This window comes from Trichoplax adhaerens, genomic scaffold (genome assembly GCF_000150275.1).
Source record: "Trichoplax adhaerens TRIADscaffold_6 genomic scaffold, whole genome shotgun sequence".
NCBI lineage: Eukaryota > Metazoa > Placozoa > Uniplacotomia > Trichoplacea > Trichoplacidae > Trichoplax > Trichoplax adhaerens.
In genome coordinates this window covers 1,862,251-1,885,494 of record NW_002060948.1, presented here as the reverse complement: position 1 = coordinate 1,885,494, position 23,244 = coordinate 1,862,251, and the positions used below count along the sequence as shown (strand labels likewise).

At 31.5% G+C, this 23,244-nt stretch overlaps 1 protein-coding gene across 1 annotated transcript; it reads left to right on the top strand.

Annotated features, from left to right (window-relative positions):
• Positions 1 to 6,314: 6,314 nt before the first annotated feature.
• On the top strand, positions 6,315 to 23,044 carry TRIADDRAFT_57304 (uncharacterized protein; the record flags this gene model as incomplete). The annotated part of the gene is made up of 36 exons (XM_002113620.1): positions 6,315 to 6,368; positions 6,687 to 6,974; positions 7,102 to 7,318; positions 7,885 to 8,001; positions 8,162 to 8,275; positions 8,672 to 8,788; positions 8,902 to 9,009; positions 9,109 to 9,225; positions 9,753 to 9,872; positions 9,974 to 10,093; positions 10,211 to 10,327; positions 11,211 to 11,327; positions 11,872 to 11,985; positions 12,323 to 12,439; positions 12,548 to 12,664; positions 12,856 to 12,972; positions 13,176 to 13,289; positions 13,460 to 13,576; positions 13,696 to 13,806; positions 13,896 to 14,012; positions 14,088 to 14,201; positions 14,290 to 14,406; positions 14,543 to 14,656; positions 14,832 to 14,948; positions 15,448 to 15,561; positions 15,652 to 16,113; positions 16,212 to 16,325; positions 17,169 to 17,218; positions 17,312 to 17,867; positions 18,874 to 19,497; positions 19,604 to 20,612; positions 21,370 to 21,743; positions 21,824 to 21,933; positions 22,017 to 22,232; positions 22,326 to 22,463; positions 22,847 to 23,044. 36 exons carry the CDS (start codon positions 6,315 to 6,317, stop codon positions 23,042 to 23,044), a joined length of 6,957 nt encoding a protein of 2,318 aa, XP_002113656.1.
• Positions 23,045 to 23,244: the final 200 nt, after the last annotated feature.

The following is a 23,244-nucleotide window of genomic DNA, read 5'->3' as shown; positions in this document are numbered from 1 at the left end:
TGGTATGGATTATGGGAATATCGCGATGTAATCTATAATGCTCGTAGCATTGATGATATTTCTAGCGATATTAGCGATTCCAAAATAGGAAAATACACTTGTATAGATATGAATATTGAATAATAGAATGGATGATGTGTAGTATCGTGATATAACCTATAGTCAACACAGCATTGATGATGGTCCTGGTGGTATTAGCAACTTCAAAATAGAAGTACACACTAGTATAGATATGAATATTGCATAATGGAATGGATGATCGGTAGTATCGCAATATAATCTATAGTACATATAGCATTGATGATAGTTCTATTGGCATTAGTAACTCTAAAATAGAAGTATACACTTGTATAGATATAAATATTTTAAATTGAATGGATGGTGGGTAATGTTGCGATGTAATTTATAGTTTATGTTACATTGGTGATGGTTCTAGTGATATCGATGGCAGAACTAGTGACATTAGTAACTCTAAAATGGAACAACAAACTTGTATAGATATAAATATCGGATAATGGAATGGATGATCGCGATATAATTTATAATACATACATGCAGTATTGATGGTAGTTCTAGTCGTATTAGCAACTTCAAAATAAAAACACACTTGCGTTGATATAAATATCGAATGATGGAATGGATGATAGATAATATCGCCATGTAATCTATAATACACGCGGTATTGATGGAGAGACCCAAAATTAGAATACTGTAGAGAGTTTACACAAGGCCTGAATTTCTTCTAATATCACCAGTTTTGAAGATGTTGCTAATAAATAGAACGAGTATAAAGTGCTATTGTAGCTACAAAAGTCATGGCTATATCCAAGGCAAACTAAATGCATAAGTTATAGATTTACAAACAGTGTAACATTGCGAATATTGATCAGTTTATTGGTATTTGATGCCATCGTTGTATTGATTGAGCACACATGGTGCTATTTTACTGTCCCTATAAACCATTAGTAAAGTAGATGTAAAACTTTAAATTCTTAGTTCTTTTTACAATTTTGAGTATGTACCCTTGGAACTTAATTTAATACAACTGTTGCAGAAAAAAAGAGGTTGTAACATTTATAGGTAACATTGCAGATTGTGAGGTTGATAGATTAAGAATCTTCAAGACTTTAGAAAATTAAGATTTATTGAACAAAACCTCGTTCACAAAGATACGACGTAATCGATCAGCTGAGGACCTCTAATACTTGCTACACACTTCAGTATTAGCATCTCAAATACAGGATAGTTTACACCTTTCATGTGAAGCTCTAGTGTGAGCGCTGTAGCACTCCTCTTCAAAAGGATACAGTTACTAAGCTAGCTATACTCAATACTTAAGCCTCCAACGGAATATCTATCACTCGTGAAACACAATAATTACAGTAGACATTACTAAATACATCATCAACTTAGAATACAATATTACACTGTCTTACACAGATTAAAAGTATAACGGAGAAAAGATGGTAAGAATATTGTTAGTTTACGAATCTAATCGAATCTTCATAATTATTTCAATATAATCAAAGTTTGTGTTACCGTTCTGTTTTGCAGTAACTTACTAGTAAAAGATAATGGGAACGTGTGGGAAGATTTCTATTCTATTTGAATGACGTTTAAATAATCTGGTAAAATGGTTATCGTAGCTAGATACAACTATAGTCTAAGTATATTTAACGCTACACAATTGCAGATTATATCATAATCGTTAGCAATGAAATAAATTTTGATTTCATTCTATTTAGTTATTGTTAACGCCATAAACTCAAAGTCTTAAAAGTTAGCAGCTCTAAAAAATTATCTGCATATGTATGAAATTTTTTTTTAATGCATTCACAGTATCATATCGTAATTAATTGTTAGAATATTCCAGATTAGATTATTATAGTAAACGAAGTACTAGCGTATATGTTATAATTAGTGTACTGATTAGCATTTATGCAATAGGATTAATACTCTAAAACCTAAATATTATGATTCTACTTCGTAGAATAGCTTAAAGTTAGTTAAGCAACGAAAAATAGTCTCAGTTTAAAAGTCTACGTGCGCATTCAGTTTGATCTTCAATAAATACACACTTTCTAATGTGTTCGCTATCCTCTTGACATAGTTTGAGAACAATCACACAGACATCATTGACTCTAATATTAAAAACTTAATAAAAAGATCATAAATACTCTTCAAACTTTTTACACACAAGATGTGCTATATTTTAAAGGTAATAAAATAAATCAATACACAGGTAATATTCAATTTTATATTTATTCTTATTCTATTTTTAACACCTTTAAAGAATTAACTTGTCAGGGTGTAACTAAAAATCGATAGTCAAAGAGAAAATCTGCTAAAATTTATTGAGTTGCTGGGACTTTTCGATCGATCTTGGCAAATTGTCAAGCTAATTCTATATCGTAGATTCTTTAGACGTTAATCAGGTCTTTGGTGAACTATCAAGCAAAGGTTATGAATAGAGCTTCTAAGATTAACTGTGAACTATGATACAGGGAGTAACCGTAGATACGTTACAATTTTTTCTGACAATAATAAAGCCTAAGCACAAAAAATTCTTTCACCTGGTTAATACCAGTTTTTTAATGTTAGAATGCATATTCAATGTTAGATCTTACATAATGCAAGATCCTTAGAGACATATTACATAGCGTGTATAATTTCATAATAAAAATTACATCAAAAATTTACCAATATAGAATTAAAGTAACCGTTAGTATTATTGTTTGCTAAATGCTGTAATTGCTACTACAGGAATAAGAATACTGCATTATCGTTTTTGCATTCTAGATATACGTATGAGATCCTATTAATTTTGACTTCCTTACTTTACATAAGGCCTATGGTGTGGTATACGGTTACTCCTTTAATAAAATAAGATCATTACGGTGATAAATTTCAAGTACGTGTACAAAAGCTAATTTTAATTCTACCGTATCGGATTATAAGCAATCTATGAAATAGCACCTATTTTAATCAGTGTATAGCATACTATACGGTGTAATTAAATAAGAGCTATTAGTGTGTCGTATAGTCTTGACGTAAAACTTGTGTACAGAGCTTTTAACTTTTACCCAATAACGGTAGAGGGAACTGATTTACCTACTTTAATACTTTACACAATATATTGCGTACTGTGTAATTAAAATATGATTACCATTGTATAATGACGTACGGTATGGAAACTGATTGGAAAATACGTGTAGTCATTAATAGTACATTGTAATCTTACTTTCGCTAATGTCTGGACCAAAGCCCACAATAAATCTCCTTTCTAAAAGATTAATCAACCATCTTGATGTTAATATTCTAGTAATCAAGTAGCTTCTAGATTAAATCTAGTGATTTAATTCATTGCTGTCACCCCAATGTATTGAGTTAATAAATAGATACCTATTATATGATAATTAGTTCAGGAAGAAAGAATATAATATGGCTTATCATTACCACAAATGAGAGAATATCATGCCATAAAAGTCTAGGTGTTGGAAATTAACCGTTGCTTAGTAACAGAAAGAGATTCTTTCGTCAGAATATGGGCGTAGACTCTACAAAAGTTATGCCGTAGTAGGGTCGAGTTCTAAGCCCTACTCATATATCAATAAAAGTATAGAATTGTATGTATAGTTTAATATGAAATAAACAAACGATAAACTTATATGTTAGCTTGACACTAATCTATTATTAGGTAAGCTTTCCAATCGGATTATTAATATGGAAATCACTTCAATTGTTTCTATAACGATCATGAATTATGTATTATGTTATTGTCTAATCCTACGCTAAGAGAGGGTAATGTAGAATTCTTAGCGCCACTTCTACTTATAATTATTATTGTCTGGGTTCGTCATACTGTTATACAATTACTATGATAAACTCTATCTAAATTGATTTCATAGTATCCTTAGAAAACTATATACATCTAAGCTAAGATATAATCATAGTTGTAGATATTACGATCTAGCATACGATCTAGATGAATTGCATTATTCCACTCGTTATCAATGAGATCAACTGAACATTTCAGTAAGTAAAGCTATAATCGGAAGTAGTTACCTAAAGCTTATTTCATATATTATTATTATTCAAGAGAGTGTACAGCTCTCAAATCTCGATCATATTTTTCCGTTCATCAATCAAGAAGTTCCTGGTAAGTTTTAATTACTATTCTTGAAGTTATCATGGTCAAATTAGGTGTAGGGGGAATGCCTTTTTAAAGATGACTAAAATGACGGCACTTAAAAGCACAATTTAATTTTGTGCAGGAGGGTTCGAAGAGTCAGATAATGAGGTTTTAGTTGCCATGCAGAGAATTGCACAAGGAGCTTAAGAAAAGAGGATACTTTATTGTAGAGAGTAAGGTACAATGTGATAATTACGGTAGATCAGCGTGGTAGCTGCCGTGAGTAAAGTGTGAATACTAACTGTGACTAATAATGCAAATTAAGAAATCTAAGGTAGAAAACGGCGGTATTTATAGCTATAGCTTTAGAAAACATGCAGAGAACATGATTGTAGGATTAGATACAACATATACCATAACGGGTTATAGAATAGCAGATGATTATAGAAAATAGCGAGGACTGTAATAACTAAATGTAGTAAGCCATATTTGAATGTAGAGCGAACAGACTGTAGATATGTCTAAATATAAGATCAGTACAAAATGTCTATATTTATCAGTAGATTACAGTTACAGTACAATCCAAATACACTATAAATTTGATCATAAGTTTAATTAAGTAAATCTTTAAGTTATTTCAATAACTTGAATTAGATTGTGAAACTTAATTTAAACTCCACTCACAATGTCAGTCAAAACAGGTGGTTGTATTAATTGCTATTTCTGCTTAAATTCTATCACATTCTAATCTTATTTCAAGGTAGTTTAAATAATTGTATTCTAAAATTTTGTTTCCAGTTTCGATAATAAATTATAAATAATGTACTAAACTTTGTATTTAAACATGATTAGATTTTGATATTACTGTCCGATATTAGCTTTGTTTGTATTAAACGGTCAAGCTTCTAGAGAGAGATTGATTTGATAGAGTCACTAGTAGCTGTAAAGTCTTTTAGCGTGAATAGATCTATATCATCGGGTCTTTAACTAAACCTACAAAGTTATTATTTTAAAGCCATGATATATTTACTGAACACCTTTATAATGAAGTTTATAGTCTAACTATTTGAAATTTTGTAGCCGGCTTACAGCTTTATGATGTTCCCGTACTTTAATTAACACTACGTACCAAGATAGAAATAACAGCATCAATCTATTTGATATCTCTAGAATCAGCCAAGTATACTTAGAAAATCACCGCTATAGTCTTACTTTATTGGTCTGGTCGTTACCGACACTTGATTACAGTTGCTATCGAAGTAGATGTCAGATTCAAATCTACAACTCGTATGCTGTCTAGACTTAAACTGATCATTTCCCATCCTCGCCTTAAGTTAACTATAATGACGCAGTTAATGCCATATTTAACTTGTAAACTTATAAATTGGTCAATTGCAGAAATCGAAAATCCTATAGATGTCATTTATCTTTAAGGTGATGGGTGTTAGATCCTAAATAATCATGTAATAGTTACTTTGATTTAAAGTTAATACGACCCCAAGTTCTTGATTTTGCCGTCAGCTTAGTGGCATATTTGAGTAAACATCGAATTTGAGTCTGACTTTTAGTTATAAATTAAATATTCCTTCACTACAAAATAGTCTTGAATGATTATCCAGTAACGTTTTAATAAGACTGCCTACCTAATATTCTTAAATAATAGGATTAAGTTCAACTTCTATCACCGTTTATTACTTCGCCAGTGAAAGATTTCTGTACTTCGCTTAAAATGTTCGTTACAGATTCTCGATCTGCATACTGAATCTATTTTATTATTTGTTGACTTAATCACTCTGTCACTCATGGGTAAACTTTCGTCACACCCTAAAGCTAAATGTTTGAGAGATTTATAGAAATAGCGATGGCAAATAGCTTACCGATAGCGATCGATAATATTTCTTCTCGCCTAAATTAACTATTAAATAACTTAGAAATTGTTGATTTAATTTTACCGCTATTATATTTTATAGCATAGCTATTAATTTGGTTCGATATTATAGGTGAAAGCCTCTGCTTTTTATACCTCGCTATTAATTGGAGAAGAAACGTGTCTGGTTAATTAGCGGGTTATACTCAAGTTGGCGGTTGCCACTTATGGCTACTAGTAAAGACTACATCATTGAAAGCAATTTTATAGCTGATTTTATTGTACTTAATCGAAACAGTTATCTGCACTCCAACCATGAAAGTTTTGTTTGTATTATTGCTTCTTTTAGCCTTTACAATATCTGTTGAGGTAAGTCGAATAAGTTTGGAATGACTACAAGATATTTTTGATTGGTCTGATAATATATTGTTTTTAAAATTTTTTTCTTGTTCTGTGGATAATACACGAATGGAGTGATGCTAGATTTATATCATGTAAAGTAAACTTCAGGGCTATCTGTTTTTCCTAGTCTATAAAATTATATGTAGAAAGTAGAAGTAGTACAATTATTTTAAATGTTATAATATTTCTATTGCTGTAGAATCAATCTAACAACACTATTAAAAGAATGGTAGAACGAATATATTCATCGCCCTATTCTATTTTATAATCTTTGTATGTATTTAGGCTAGCGCTTGTTCTACTACTAGCCATGCTGAATTTACTTTACAATTTGATCATTACTGGAACCCGGACGAACGAAATTATAATGGAGACAAATGTGACAATTTTTCTGCCTGTGAATATTACTTTATTATTTGTCTAAACACCCAAACTTCAACCGATCCTTGTACTATTGGTAGCTTTACAACCAAGTATTGGGAAAGGAGTCAAAATGTGTCATTTTCTATTGGTGAAGTTATGAATAGTACAAGCCAAACAAACCCTCTTAACTTTACAATCCAATCCTATACGGTAAATTTACTAAGATAAGATATTTCATTAATTATATTATCGACTATATTAGTTTAAATTCCGTCGTTTAAATTCCTGTCGTTTTACTTACCAACGCAGTAAAAATTTTAATTTTTACAATCTATAGGGTTATGTAAACCTCCATATTAAAGTGATGGATAAGGACTTTCAAGAAGGTGCCGATGATCTATTAGATATATTCAGTCACGGCCTTTATCTTGTTTCTGGTGCTAAATCTCAGTATAGATTAGAAGGAACACGACCAATAATCAAGAAATCATTTCTTAGTTTTCAAGCTGAGGTTAAATGTTGTTCACAATGGACAGGTTCAAACTGTAATCAAGGTAAACAGATTACGCGATATTTAATTATAAAAGAGATCTTATCTTAATCCAGTGTTAGACGTTTATTCCACATCCCATACGTATAGCATATTAAAGCTATTTTAAAGGGCTGATTCCTATCTTCCTTTGTCTAATATACGAGTAGAGAGTTATTAGTATGTGACTAAGTTCTTGCAAAGGACTGTTTCTTATCTTTCTGTATAGAATATACAAGCAGAGAGTTATTAGCATTTGACTGTAATTCTCCAAGGACTAACTAATACCATCGTAGATGCTTATGTAGACTTCACTAAAATTGTTAAAGTTAATTAGTAGATTTACAGTATATCCACATTTTTACACAACTGTATTAATTGCCTGGATAAAACCTGTACTAATCACGGCTTATTACGAATCATGTATCATCAATTAGTAGTATAATTTACAATCATTTAATAATTAACTTAAATTACTGCGATATTACTTTCGTTATTTGTAGCCTGTTATCAGCCTAAAGTCTGTAGACTGCTAATAACATTATAAGCTAATGAAGAATGTCCGATTACTAATCTTTTGACTACGTACAGATTTAAATAGTTGCCAAAGTAGCCCATGTAAAAATGGGGGAACTTGTGCCAACGCTGGCCCAGACGCTTACAGTTGTAACTGTCATCCGCAGAATACAGGAAAAAATTGCGAAAATGGTATTAAAATAATATTTATCTAGCTATTACTTTCTATGACTTTGATTCTCTATTTGTGTTGGTCAGTACCTTTGAAGGAAGGTTTCACTTGACATAATTTAAAGCCACTTCGAAATTATTCGATGTTATATCTAACTACCTATCGTACTTCTTTATTCAGCTAATGCATGTGCTTCGAACCCATGTGTACATCCATATGCAACATGTACGGTTGTTGCTAATACCTATCTTTGTAGTTGTCCACACGATTGGACAGGAACTCGCTGTGAGAAAGGTAAAGTCGATATTTAGCATAGCTATATGATAATCACATTGATGCTAAGAGAATTTGATTGGTTTTTCATCATTACGATGTTTGAATATCTACAGGAAGAACAAGTATATTCTACGGCGTATTATATCACAGAAATTGCAAATTGATTTTAATAGATAATACAGATACTTTAATAGGATAAATACCCGCTAGAATCCTGTCATAAGACAAAAATATCAATTTCATATCCAAGATAGAATAAAATCATGTTATAGAAGAACATGATTAGTTTTATACAAGTTCCTCTTATACTAAACACGTAAATTGTAAACTTATTGAAAAAATGTAATTGCAGTAGTAATATTAAATTCTGTGGGATAACCTTTTAAATTCATCTACCTGTCTTTTCATCTATAGATCTTAACTATTGCCGTAATAATCCGTGCCAGAATGGCGGTACATGCAGTAATACTGGACCTGATCAATATAGTTGCAGTTGTACCCCTCAATACATTGGAACCAATTGTGAATCATGTTAGTTTTCTTCTCTATTTGATAAGAATTCGACTTAACCGAGTATATAATCTTAATTACTGTAGCATTTATTTAGCATTATTGTTGATTTTTGTATAATTTATACTTTTTAGTGGCTTGCAACAGTAATCCATGTCAAAATGGTGCTACATGTCACGATAATGCGAGTGGTTATAATTGTGCATGTGTTCCTGGGTATAATGGTACAAATTGTCAAACAGGTTAGTCTTCTATATTGATGAAAACTTATATTTGATTAACTTAACAGTATAAATAATTAAGCTTATGGAAATATTTATTTCTATTATTTTTTCTCCAAGATATTAATGAATGTGCATCGAATCCGTGTCAACATATTTATTCAACATGTCATAATAACATCAACGGCTTCACATGTACTTGTCCTAGTGATTGGACAGGAACATTATGTCAGAGTAGTAAGTATTCAACGATATGACAGTTTATGACTGGACATGTAATAAAAAATTAAGCATGAGCTAAGTGATCAATTATTGAAATATTTTATCAAGAAGATCATCATTAGATAAAATATCTATATTTTGTGCGATCGTCTTGCTTTATTTTCGCACATTCTTTCACATTCTGAAACAGCAAAGGAAGCTGATAGATTACAATACTGTACAGACTCAACGTTATAAGTTTCTAAAGTTTAAGGCTATATGAAAACTTGATTAGCATATTTTATATTTTATGATTGGATATATTTCGCTATATGATAGTATTCAATCTTATACTGAAAAATGTACAGTACTGATGTTAACTCGTCAAAAAACTGATATATAAGATTGTTTCTCAGTATTTCAAATGTTCCAGGTCATATTTCTTTCTATATGCAGATATTGTTGCTGCATAACAGCGATTGTTTTTATAAACTTTACTTATATTTATTTAATATTAAGCTGGTTTAGATTTTTAATACTGTTTATACGGTCAATATTTACAGAGCTAGACCCTTGTCTTAGTACACCTTGCCGAAATTCAGGCACTTGCATTGTTGCTGCCGATTATAGTTCTTATACATGTTCATGTGCTACCGATTATACTGGTAAACACTGCCAAACAAGTATGTAGAAATCGAATATTTGTATGATTAGATATAAATCAATAAATAGTTTATATGTTATTCTGTTAACTTACAACCTTTTACGTAACGACTATTTGTAGAATTGAATCCTTGTGGTAGTTCACCTTGCCAAAATTCAGGCTCTTGTGCCCCTTCCAGTGATTATACTTCGTATACCTGTCAATGTATTTCTGGCTATACTGGCAGCACTTGCCAAACAAGTGCGTCTAAATAATGATAGCTTTAAGCAATAGTTAATGCTATATTACAACTATAGATTGTTAATGTTAACTCTGTCTCGATTATAAGGTATTCTTATCACTTTTAATACCTTGTAGATATTAACGAATGCCAATCGAATCCATGTCGACATTTATACGCAACTTGCCATGATGGCATCAATGGTTTTACATGTAGTTGTCCTAAAGATTGGTCAGGAACACTATGTGATAAGGGTAAGAATAGAGTTGATACTTAGAATAACTACAGTTTTAGACACAGTAATAATAATTTTAGCCTGTACAATCTAGAATTTTCATACCATTGTTTTAATTATACGTCTAAAAGACGGCGAGATAAAACACTGAAATATCGACTTGATATTATAGCACACTTGAGTAATCTAAGGAAACTTATTTGCAGTATAAATTAGTGGCGGTGATGTAGCCTTTACCGATTAATTATGATCGCATTTAATTTTAAAGTATTTGTAGTTTCTTTTAAATATCTACTCGAAATAATAGCATATTCGAGTGAAATAAATACACTTATTTACAACATAAATTAGTAACAAAAATGCAATCGTTATAGATTAGTCATGGCTGTATTTAATTGAAAAGTATTTGCAGTCTCTTTTAAATAACTGGTATAAATTTACAGTATATTTTAATTAATAGCCTTATAAGACTTAATTGATAACAAAAATTTACAATAAATAGGAGTATCCTAAATTTAATTTGCAACAACTGAAATGGAATTTGCAGTAGAGTGTTATAGATGTTAGCTAAAGGGTAAATTTGCAATCAGAGTTTACGGTAACTGAAAAAGACTAAATCATCAATAACTAGCATAAATCTACTACCTATTACACTAGATGCAGTAATTATCTAGGACAGAATCAGTAATCGTATCACTTGAATATCTAAATGCAATTATTTATATAGAGTTTATATATAAATTCCTTCACAGCTTTGATACTTTCCATAATTGCTATTTTAATTCGTTAGTTACGGTATGGTAACAAAATTAATATTTTTATTATATTTATATTTTGCGGATGATGATGCTTTGTATTACCAATCTTGATAATGATCATCTTGTTTATCTTGATGCTACTAGATTTAAACTCTTGCCGAAGCAATCCATGCCAAAACAGCGGTACTTGTGCTAATACTGGTCTGGATCAGTATCAATGTACATGTCCAAGTGACTATACAGGAAGTAATTGTCAAACTGGTAAGTACTCGCAACTGTAGCTGTAAAACTCAATTTTTAATTAATTGATGATTTAATATCTATCAATAAACTACGTGATAAGGCAGAGCTAACGGCTATGTAATGGAATTACCCTTGTAATTTACTCAGTAGCTATAGGAAAAATTAGTTAAAGCGAAAGCTAGCCTAAAAGCAAAATATTTAATATTCCGTAGTTGTTAATTTATTACCCAGTATTAGTCTTCTATTTATAACAAACCATTAGAATAGAATGTTAAAATGATTACATCTTTCTTCAAAGCAATTATATCAATTTGGCAACAGTTCATTTATTTCCAAATAGAATTAGTATTAGCTGTAATAATTAAGGAAAGAATCTATTTCTAAAATTTTTCATCATCTTTGATTCTTTCTTTAAGTACTGTAATTTTTATTTAGCGATATGTGATAAAAACGGCGTATTAATCTTATCTTGGCCATATTTTGATATTTATGAAATTTATATTGTATGTACCACGCTAGTAAACTTGGTATTAAGTACTCTAACCGCCTTACTTTCCTATAGATTTAAATTACTGTCGTAGCAATCCATGCCAAAACAGTGGTACATGTGTCAATGGCGCAAATCGGTTTCAATGTACTTGTGTTACTGGCTATACAGGAAATCGATGCCAAACAAGTTAGTTGCGTTATATATTACTGCTTTATTCTTAATTGATTGTTAGCTAACGTTGGTCAATATTGCATGTCCTGATATTAATTAAGATATCAACGAATGTGCATCTAATCCATGCACTCAATCAACTGCAACTTGCAATGATCAAATAAACGGTTATAGTTGTACTTGTCCAGCAAATTGGACTGGAATACATTGTCAAAATGGTCGGTTATTAAAAGTTACTAATGTATATGAATATTATTAAATTAAGGCGTTGTTATCGAAATATGATTAGTATTTATAAGGCTTGGTAGCATTACGTACAAATTAATTGTGTATATTTCTACATATTTGAAAGATTTAAACACTTGCCGCTCTTCGCCCTGCTCGAATGGAGGAACTTGTATAAATCACGGAATCAATAATTATACATGTTCATGTCCTACTGGCTTCACAGGAAGAATATGTGAAATAAGTTAGTTTTTAATATAATATCAATTTGATAGTATAAAATCGATTTTTACTTGCTTCTAATATTAGCATTCCCTTATATTTCTGTCTATAATTATCGTTTTTGTTAAAGATATCAACGAATGTGCCTCTAATCCGTGTAGACATATCTATGCAACATGTGTGGATGGTGCTAATCGTTATGACTGTCTTTGTCCATCTGATTGGACAGGGATACAATGTGGTCAAGGTATGGAAATATTTAGATAAAGGATTGATTTGATGTAGTTTTAAATACATGCTGTATCAATTTTTAGTGTATTATATGTGATATTACATGTTTTTATTGCTTTGATTGATTACATGGGAATAAGTAATACTTACAAAACAATGCTGAAATAATGTGTTAATTATATTAAACGGTCCTTAATATTGTTACAGACTTAAATTCTTGTCGTAGCAGTCCATGTAAAAATGGCGCAACTTGTAGTAACACTGGACCAGATGTGTACGCGTGTACTTGTGCTACTGGATTTACTGGTCCGCAATGTCAAACAAGTGAGTAATATATCCCTAAAAATAATCTTTGAGATGACGAAATATCTATTTATCGCTAGTATCGTTCGTCTTAGAAATCTTGGTTTTGTAACTTTATGCTTTATCTTATTTATTACATAAATGAAAAAATTAAAAATTTTAAATCTGTAAAATAGTATTACAACAACATCAATACAATGAATATCTCTTCTGAAATACAATAGATATCAACGATTGCAATACTAATCCATGTCAAAATCAAGGAACTTGCGTAGATGGTGTAAATAGCTACAATTGTATTTGCATGGCTAATTATACTGGTCATACTTGCCAATCAGGTACGTTGGCGTATACAATTAATTTTTAAATCATCGAAAATGATGCTGTCGATGTAACTGAGGTGGATCGAACATTCAATAATTTAAACATTTATAATACCTCATCCTAAACAATACGGATATCAATTAGACATTCAATTTATATTTACTTATATTTGTAATGAAATTAGATTTAAACAGCTGTCGCAGCTCTCCTTGTCACAATGGTGCGACATGTATTAACTCTGGTGCAAACGCTTATCAATGCTCATGTATTGCCGGTTTTACAGGAACAAACTGTATAACAAGTAATATCTATTTTCAATCATAATTAATATAAACTAATGCTAAAGACATAGTATCTCAGTAAACTTAAACGATGCTATCTAAATATTGCCATATAATCGATTGTGTTATTGTCTATCAGATATTAATGAATGTCAGTCCAATCCTTGCCGCCACGGTAATTGCACAGATCAAGTTAATAGTTTCCGGTGTATTTGTCCTCCAGACAGAACTGGAACTACATGTGCAGATGGTAAATATATCCTAATTTGTTTATGAAAAGATACGCTATCATGTTATAGAGTTACGAATCTTAGTTCTACATTCAATTTAATCTGTTAGATTTAAATTCTTGCCGAAGTTCTCCTTGTTCTGGTAGTGGAACATGTACTAATACACAGCCTAACATGTATACATGCAGTTGTCTAAGTGGCTATACAGGAAGTAATTGTGAAACAAGTAAGGACTGAAGTCTCCTAGACAATAATAGAAGATGAAATAATCCAACAATATATTTAAAATATATTTTTATAGATATAAATGAGTGCGGATCTAATCCATGCTACGGCAATGCGACTTGCAACGATTTAGTTAATCAATACAGCTGTTCATGTCCGATCAATTGGACAGGAGTTCAATGCCAATCGGGTTAGTAAACATAGTTTGTAATCTGATGTTAGGAATTGCAGTGTAAGATAGATATCTAAAAACATATACTTTTGGATGTAATTAATAGATCTAAATACCTGTCGAAGTTCACCATGTATAAATCAAGGAAGTTGTGTCAATACTGGACCAGATACTCACGTTTGTAATTGCGTGGCTGGATTTACAGGAATTCAATGTCAAACAAGTCTGTTCTATGCAATCTTATTTAAACATTACTTTAAGCTACAATTATATTTCATTATCGCTTGGTAATAAAGTAGATTTTAAATTAGATAAAGTATGTATCGATTACGGTTATAAAATAATTTATTTTCTTGAAGATGCGGATGAGTGTATTTCTAATCCTTGCATGAATGGAGCGACTTGTCACGACTTAGTAAATGGATATACCTGTCAGTGTTTCAGTAATTGGACTGGCGTCCACTGCCAATCAGGTCTTAAGCATATTTTTGTTTAATGGAATTTATACTACTCTTTGTTATTGCACATTTTCTCTCTTTATCAGTTATCTGTAAAAGCTAGTTTGTACTGAGATATTATAAGATTGCATTAGTGTATGTGATAATTTTAACTGTTATCTAATAAAATATCCGTTTAATTACTTTACAGACATGAATCCTTGCCGTAGCAATCCATGCCAAAATAGAGCCTTTTGTAGCAACTATGGAACAGATTATTATAACTGTACATGTATAGCTGGTTTTATGGGCACCTTTTGCCAAACAAGTAATGACCGAAGCATGATTATTAATTAGCAGTAAATTAAGATAGTTATCGTATAAGTATGTGTTAATAGGGAATAAATTTTCGATTTAGATTAGGCCATTTTTGATTGTGTACTATAAATTTCATTGTTCGATACAGTACATAAATACCGTTCTCTACGGAATTTGATTAGAATTAAATTAAGCTTAACAAGGTCAACAGGTAGACTCCAATATGATTAGCTCCTCAATATAATGATATTTCATCGTTCAATACAGTACATTAATACATACCATTCTCTACAAAATTGATTAGAACTAAAATTAAGTTCAAAGAGGTCGATAGATAGCCTCTAATGTAATTAGATTCTCAATATAGTGATCTAATAGACAGAATTTTAATTATTCAATAATTTGTCAACTGCTTTGCTTTAAATAGGAAACACTGAATGTCTAATTTATCGTAAAATAAACTACAAGAAATATCTTCATATTAATATTCTTTAAAATATTTATGGCAGATATTAACGAATGCTCATCTACGCCTTGTATGAATAATGGAACATGTGAGGATCAGGTCAATAAATTTCATTGCAACTGCGATCATGGATGGATTGGGACATTATGTGATTCAAGTAAGTACTCGAATGGCTTGCGCTATCTTAGGAAAGATAGCATCTTATAATATTGCTAATTTAATACTGAATGCCTTTCTTAACTTATAGGCATCAATGAATGCAATAATACTCATGGAAATGCCTGTGTAAACGGTACATGCGTCGATCTCCATCTTAACTACTTCTGTAATTGCAGTACTGGCTTTACTGGAGATCATTGTGATGTTAATATCGATGATTGCAATCCTAATCCATGCCAACATCAATCGACTTGTATTGATGGAATTAATCAGTATCGATGTCAATGTCAACCTGGCTATAATGGTACCAATTGCACCTACGAAATCAATGAATGCAATAGTAATCCATGCTTGCATAGTAGTACATGTAATAATTTGATTAATAGCTATAACTGTACCTGTCTTGCGGGTTATACTGGAACTTATTGCCAAACTAATATTGATGAATGTAAATCCAGTCCATGCCAACATGGAAGTAATTGTACTGATTCAATTGATGGCTACCAGTGTAATTGTACTCTTGGCTATACAGGTGTATTATGTGAAACAGGTAACGAAATAGGTGTAGATGCTATTAAGATGCTAGCATTTGAAAGAGCTTATCATAAGATTCGTATCAATTAACGTATTTTTTCATTTATATAACAGATATCGATAACTGTTTATCCAATGAATGTCAATATAATGCTACTTGTATTGATCAAGTCAATTCTTATCGATGTCAATGCATAGATGGAATCACTGGTAACTTATGCCAAACAGGTAAGCCATTTATACACTAATCATTAACATCTACTTATGCAATATCAATATCTAAGAATACTTAAGGAGCTCAAGATTCAGTAGACGAGCTATACTTTAGCTAATTGAAAGCATTACGGTATACTGAAGTTATGGTAGGATGATAAATTAATCAAGGTGTAACAAATAATAACAAACTAATTTCGCTATGGTATCTTACCAGAAAAGATACTACACCGATTTTACATTTTAAACTAAAAATTTACTGCTATAGCTTAGTGATAGACTTGGATGATCTTATTCAAGTCCATATTAAGCCAGTTCTATTTTTAATTAACTTTACTATATGATAAAATACATTATCTGTTTGAATTCTGAATGGATTATAATTATCGATCAATTTATTAATATAGACGCGGATGGCTGTTAGCTATACTTTATCGCTTCTATTTTAAATATCACAAGAAACTATTTCGTGTCTTGAAATTACTATCTAATTAGCTTGTTGCTGTACATCAGTAATTTTAGAATCAAATCTACATTTTTCTGATTCTGTGTTAAGTTTGAGAGAATCTATGCATTTTGCATTTTAAGTAATTTTCGATTGACATATTAATATGACGATTGTTAATCGAGTTGTCAGTCTACGAATTCTATATCACTATTTGTTATTAGGAAAGTTAGTCTTAGTCTATACGATTCATCAAGAGTTAGTTTGGTGAATAGTCGGAGACAGCAGATAGATTAGCAGTTGCTAGCCTTAGTAGGACAAGTGTTGCAGAGGAGATCTGTGACACTATTATAGTAGTAGAAAAGACAATTCTCTTTACACTTTGAATTAACCAGCTATTGACTTTCTAACAGATATTGATGATTGTCAAGCTAATCCATGCCAAAATTCCGGAACATGCGATGTACGAATACATAACGGAAGTATTTTCCAACTTTCTTTAAACTTCATTCGTAATACATTATCTGATCTACATAATTTATTGATAACTTAATAGGATCTGATTAATGGCTTTATATGCACATGTGCTAGTGGCTATACAGGAGCTACTTGTGCCGTTAATATCAATGAATGCCAAAGTAATCCATGCCGAAATTCGGCTACATGTATTGATGGAATTGATGGCTATAGCTGTTCTTGTCATCTTGGCTATACCGGTGTTCATTGCGAAACTGATATTAATGAATGCGTTAGTACACCATGTGTTAATGGTGCGACTTGCCATGATCTAGTCGATGCATTTAACTGCTCTTGTGCTCCAGGTTATGCTGGTACTACATGTAATATTAATATAGATGAATGCCAAAGTTCGCCATGTTTCAATAACGGTACCTGTTTGGATGGAATCGATAACTACCAATGTAGTTGTATGCAAGGTTATAACGGTTCGCGATGTGAATTCGATATTGATGAATGTAGCTCAAATCCATGCCAAAATGGAGCAACATGCGAAGATTTTGTCGCTGATTATGAATGTATTTGTGATGCTGGTTACACTGGTCGAAATTGTGAAATTGATATTAACGAATGCGAAACTAAACCATGTCAAAACGGTAATAGTTTCTTATGATCTAGTGTATCACAATATTTTATTGATTTTAATTATCTTAGATTCATCAATGCTAGCACCTGATCATCATAGCTAATACTAGTTCTCTAATTATATTGTATCAAAGTTATTACTTTGTTATTCTTCAAGTTACCAATATCATCATTTTATTATACTTTAATCTTGAAACTGATGCAAATTCCATAGCAATATAAGCTAAAAGGAATGGAAATGATAGCTATTAATTAACCGAGACTAAATCATTCCAAAATTATTCTAGACCTGTAACTTCGATATTCTTTATTCTGTTGATGTTAAGTAAACATTGACTAATCAGATTAATTAATTATGACTTGAAATTGACGTAAATTCCATTAGTTAATACAAGCCAGAAAGAATTACAACGATAGCTATGCATTAGCCGAGACTAAATCACTCTAAAATTATTCTAGACCTGTGATTTTGCTATTCTTTATTTAATTGATAATAATTGAACGTTGACTATTCTGATTAAATAATTATGACTTGAAACTGATTCAAATTCCATAGATCGATGCAAACTAGAAAAAATTGTAATGACATCTATGAATTAACAGAGATTAAATCACTTGAGCACATATAAGACCAGTAACTTTGCTATTCTTCATTCTGCTGATATTAGCTAATGCTGATTAATCAGCTTAATTAACTAACAAACATCGATTTTGGGCTACTGTACTATTCAATTGGCTATATTACTGCATAATGTATTTAATTATTTTTCTCTTATTTTAGATTTAAATAGCGCTGTAATTGTTAATCTGTTAAAATGACTTGATAACTGTAATCAGGTCAAAGCAGGGTGCAAAGATAAAATTAACCATTAAATCAATATTTTGCATATTTTGATATTTATTATTCTACTTTCTACTAATGTAAAAGTAAGCAGAAAATTTAAATTATTTACATAGCTCCATAATTGCTTTACTAATCACTTTATTCTTATTTTTATTTACGTTATTAATGGATAGGTGGTACTTGTTATGATTTCGTCAATTACTACAACTGTACCTGCCCTGACGGTTATACGGGTTTTAATTGCCATATCGATATTAACGAATGCGCTGATCAGCCTTGTTATAATAACGCTACATGTGTTGATTTAATCGCAAAATATCAATGCCAATGCTATCCTGGCTATAATGGCTCGGATTGCCAAATAGATATTGATGAGTGTTTATCCGAACCATGCCAGAATAATGGCAGCTGCTATGATCAAATTAATCAATTTCAATGTCAATGCTTACCTGGATATACTGATACAATGTGCCAAACTAATATCGATGAATGTTCTAGTAATCCTTGCTACTTTGGATCTTGTTTAGATAACATTAACGGTTATCACTGTCGATGCAATCCTGGATATACTGGTCGATTATGTCAGACTGAAATCGATGAATGTCAAAGTAACCCATGTTATAATAACGCCACATGTATTAATCAAATTAATCGCTATCAATGCAGTTGTATTCAAGGCTTTACAGGTATACATTGCCAAACTGATATCGATAATTGCGATCCCAATCCATGCCATGATGGAAATTGTACCGACTTAGTCAATGATTATACATGTACATGTCCGGAAGATGTATTAGGTAAATCGTGTTTTAGACAATTGCACACTTAATCCATGCCAAAATGGCGGACAATGCCATGATCAAGCCATCGACTATTCTTGTCAATGTTTACTCGGATTTACAGGTCAAGATTGTCAAATTAATATCGACGATTGCGTCAATGTACCATGTCAAAATAACGGAGTCTGTATAGATGGAATTAATCGATATACTTGCCAATGTCCGGCTGGTTATACTGGACAGCAATGTCAAACAGATATTAACGAATGCTTTAGTAATCCGTGCCAACATGATGCAGCATGTATCGACAATATTAATCAATATCAATGTCAATGTCTACCTGGCTATACTGGCAATCACTGTCAAACTGAAATTGATGAATGTTCGAGTAATCCTTGTGTTTACGGGACATGTAATAACTTAATTAATCAATTTAACTGTTCTTGCTCTACTGGCTATGATGGTACAACATGCAATCATGATATCGATGAATGTCGTTTTCGACCATGTGTTAATTTGGTAGTATGTGTTAATTCTCCACCTGGTAGTTATACATGCTACTGCACTTCTGGTTATACGGGTCGTCATTGCCAGAGTAATATTGACGAATGTGCATCGTCGCCTTGTGTTCACGGAACATGCCAAGATGATATTAATCGTTATCAATGTTCTTGTACTGATGGCTATACAGGTGTTCATTGCGAAACTGATATTAACGATTGTCTTGCACTTCCATGCAGAAATAATGCGACATGTATTGATTTAGTAGGCGACTATCATTGCAATTGTACTCAAGGTTTTCATGGCAAACAATGTCTTGAAGAAGATCGAGAATGTGATAGCAATCCATGTCAAAACGGTGCAACATGTCAAGATTTAGTTAACGGCTATCAATGTCGTTGTCGAGATGGCTATAACGGCACTAACTGCCAAAATAACATTAATGATTGTACACAGTCGCCATGTCAAAATGGAGGAAATTGTACAGATTTAATCAATGATTATACTTGTACTTGTCCTAATGGCTACACGGGTAAAAACTGTTTGAGTAATATCAACGAGTGTTCTTCAAATCCATGCTTAAATTTTGGATCTTGCGTCGATTTAATTAACGGCTATCAATGCAATTGCCGGTAAGTTAAAATCGGTAATATCATGCAAGGGATAAGTAATTTTAATTTTAAAAGAGATTTTATTTATAGAATTAGAAATTACTGAGATAGAATAGTGTAGTGTAATTGCAACTTATCTAACCAATTGTAAGCATTAATATTGCACTTAAATCTGCGAAATTAAGCTTATATCAACGTAGCATTGGTCTTATTAGGAAAAGATGTATTTTGTGAATTAAAATTAAGCATTCGAGCTAACAGTTCTGTAAAGATATTATTAAGTATTATCAATCCAAATTATTAAACTAATCACTGTTGACATAGCAGCACGGAAATGTAGACTGACATTTAAATATCTCTTATTGTTAGTATAGACATAATGAAGAGTAGTCTTTATCATTTCAGTATAAAAACAAATTTATACGCGTACATGAATTTAAGATATGGTTAGTTTGGGCCCTTAGTATTAAACGTGACCACAATTTATACTGTGTAGATAGATTTATTAACTAATAGAAATGTTGATTTTATCTTACAATAATTGCCTGGATACTGTTAGATCGACCTAGCATTAAAATGACATACAGTATTCTTTTAGCTACTCCTGTTAGAAAGACATTAATCGATTTAACTCGATTTCAATCTCTTTTAAATATCGAAATCAAAATTATTAAAGCCAATTTATTAGTCACCAAGTATATTAATTTTTACCAGCAATTGCATATTCGAATAAAGAACCGATTTAATTCTATTCCTTTAATATATTTGGCTATTATAGACTTGGATTTACCGGCTCCCTTTGCGAAACCAATATCGATGATTGTGCTTCTTCTCCATGTGTCAATGCTTCATCTTGTATAGATGACGTCAGTTCTTTTACTTGTGTGTGCATTACTGGTTTTACTGGCAATCTATGCCAAACTAATATACAAGAATGTGCTTCCAATCCTTGCTTTAACAATGCCACATGCAGTGACTTAGTCAATGCATATAGTTGCCGCTGTAGCTCAGGATATACAGGAGTTTTATGTCAAGCTGAAATTGATGAATGTGCATCGAATCCTTGTCTTAATCAAGGCACATGTGTTGATCGCATTAACGCATATCAGTGTATTTGCACTTCTGAATACACCGGACAAAATTGCAATGCTGGTAGGCTATGTATTGAGCTTATCACTACAAGGGAATGTTTTATTTCATCATAACTTAACTTGCATTCATTTCATGTATAGATGTCTATCAATCTTGTACATTTGCTAACCAGACCTATAAGCATGGTGTTTCTTTTGATAACGAATGTAATCGATGCCAATGTAATAACGGAGTTACATCTTGCACTAAGGTATTCATATCGATCTGTAGCCAAGTCTAAAAAATGGACATGATCAACTCTATTCTAAGTTGTTTCATATTCTTCCTTCGTAGGTGTGGTGTGGAGCAACTTATTGCACAAATGGAACATGCAGCCAAGAACAAGGTTCTTGTGAAGCTATTACTGCTCTAAATTGCTTAAAACCATCTTGTGGCAACGTTGGAATATGTGCTAATACTCGTAAAGGACTTTTATGTTTAAATGACAACACCATTCCCAATGGGTGTGTTCGAGAATCTCGATTTGTTGATATAACTAATTTAAAAATGGTATGGACTCTATTAATTTCCTAATTTGATTTATTATAGTAATATAAAAGTAGCAACATAAGGATTTGATATCGAATATACTGTCTGTATTAGGGTACAACCATTCACAGTATCTGTGACCAGCTACGTAACCTTACTCTGTTAAGAAGCTATAGTTCCTCTCAAGATTTATATCTTCAATGCAAAGTCAATTCTAAAAGCAGCACTTATGCAATTATTACTCTTGCTATGGTATGTATAATACTATAATGGACTATGATTTCGACTTGGCATAAATATTTAAATAGGACTAATATCACTGTGGCATTACTTTTACGAGAAATTTATAGTAAAATAAATTTCCAGTCACTATTTCCGTAATTTACAAATTCAAATTAGTACTGTATTGTCTTAATTATTAGTAAAAATGATTAACATTAACTGGCAGATAATAGATTAGCTAATAAATATTTAGCCTATATTTAAAGTTCTCTAATCGTTAGTAACGATATTAATCTAAGCTGTTAAAGTAGCTGATACATACTTTAAAAGACCATAGCTAGCTATTTTTGCTACATAATTGTCTTATAAACTTAAAGTTTAAAGTTTAAAATTCGTTTATATTCAAAATATAGCAAAGCATGGAAAATACGCAGACAGCACAAGCAGCTATGACAGCTCTATTAGCTTATATCCAAAATGCCAACAATTCTGCTTTAGTTGGTCTTGGAATGGTCTTCTCGACGGTAGCACCATCACCGCAAAGCACACGTACGTACTTTATTCCAGCAAATGAACTTGAAAAATATATTTTAATTAAAAACGAATTGTAACATTTATGTAATCTCTTTTGATATGATAATAATAGCTTTTTAGGCTTAAAACATCCCTATCTTTTATCTAGAAATTAAGTATTTATGCTAATTTATTTGCGTGTAATATTAAATTCCTTTTCATGCTATTCTTCCGCAGCAACCAATACCGTAGTTATTCCTATCATTGTTGCTATTTCTGTCTTACTATTGCTGGTGTT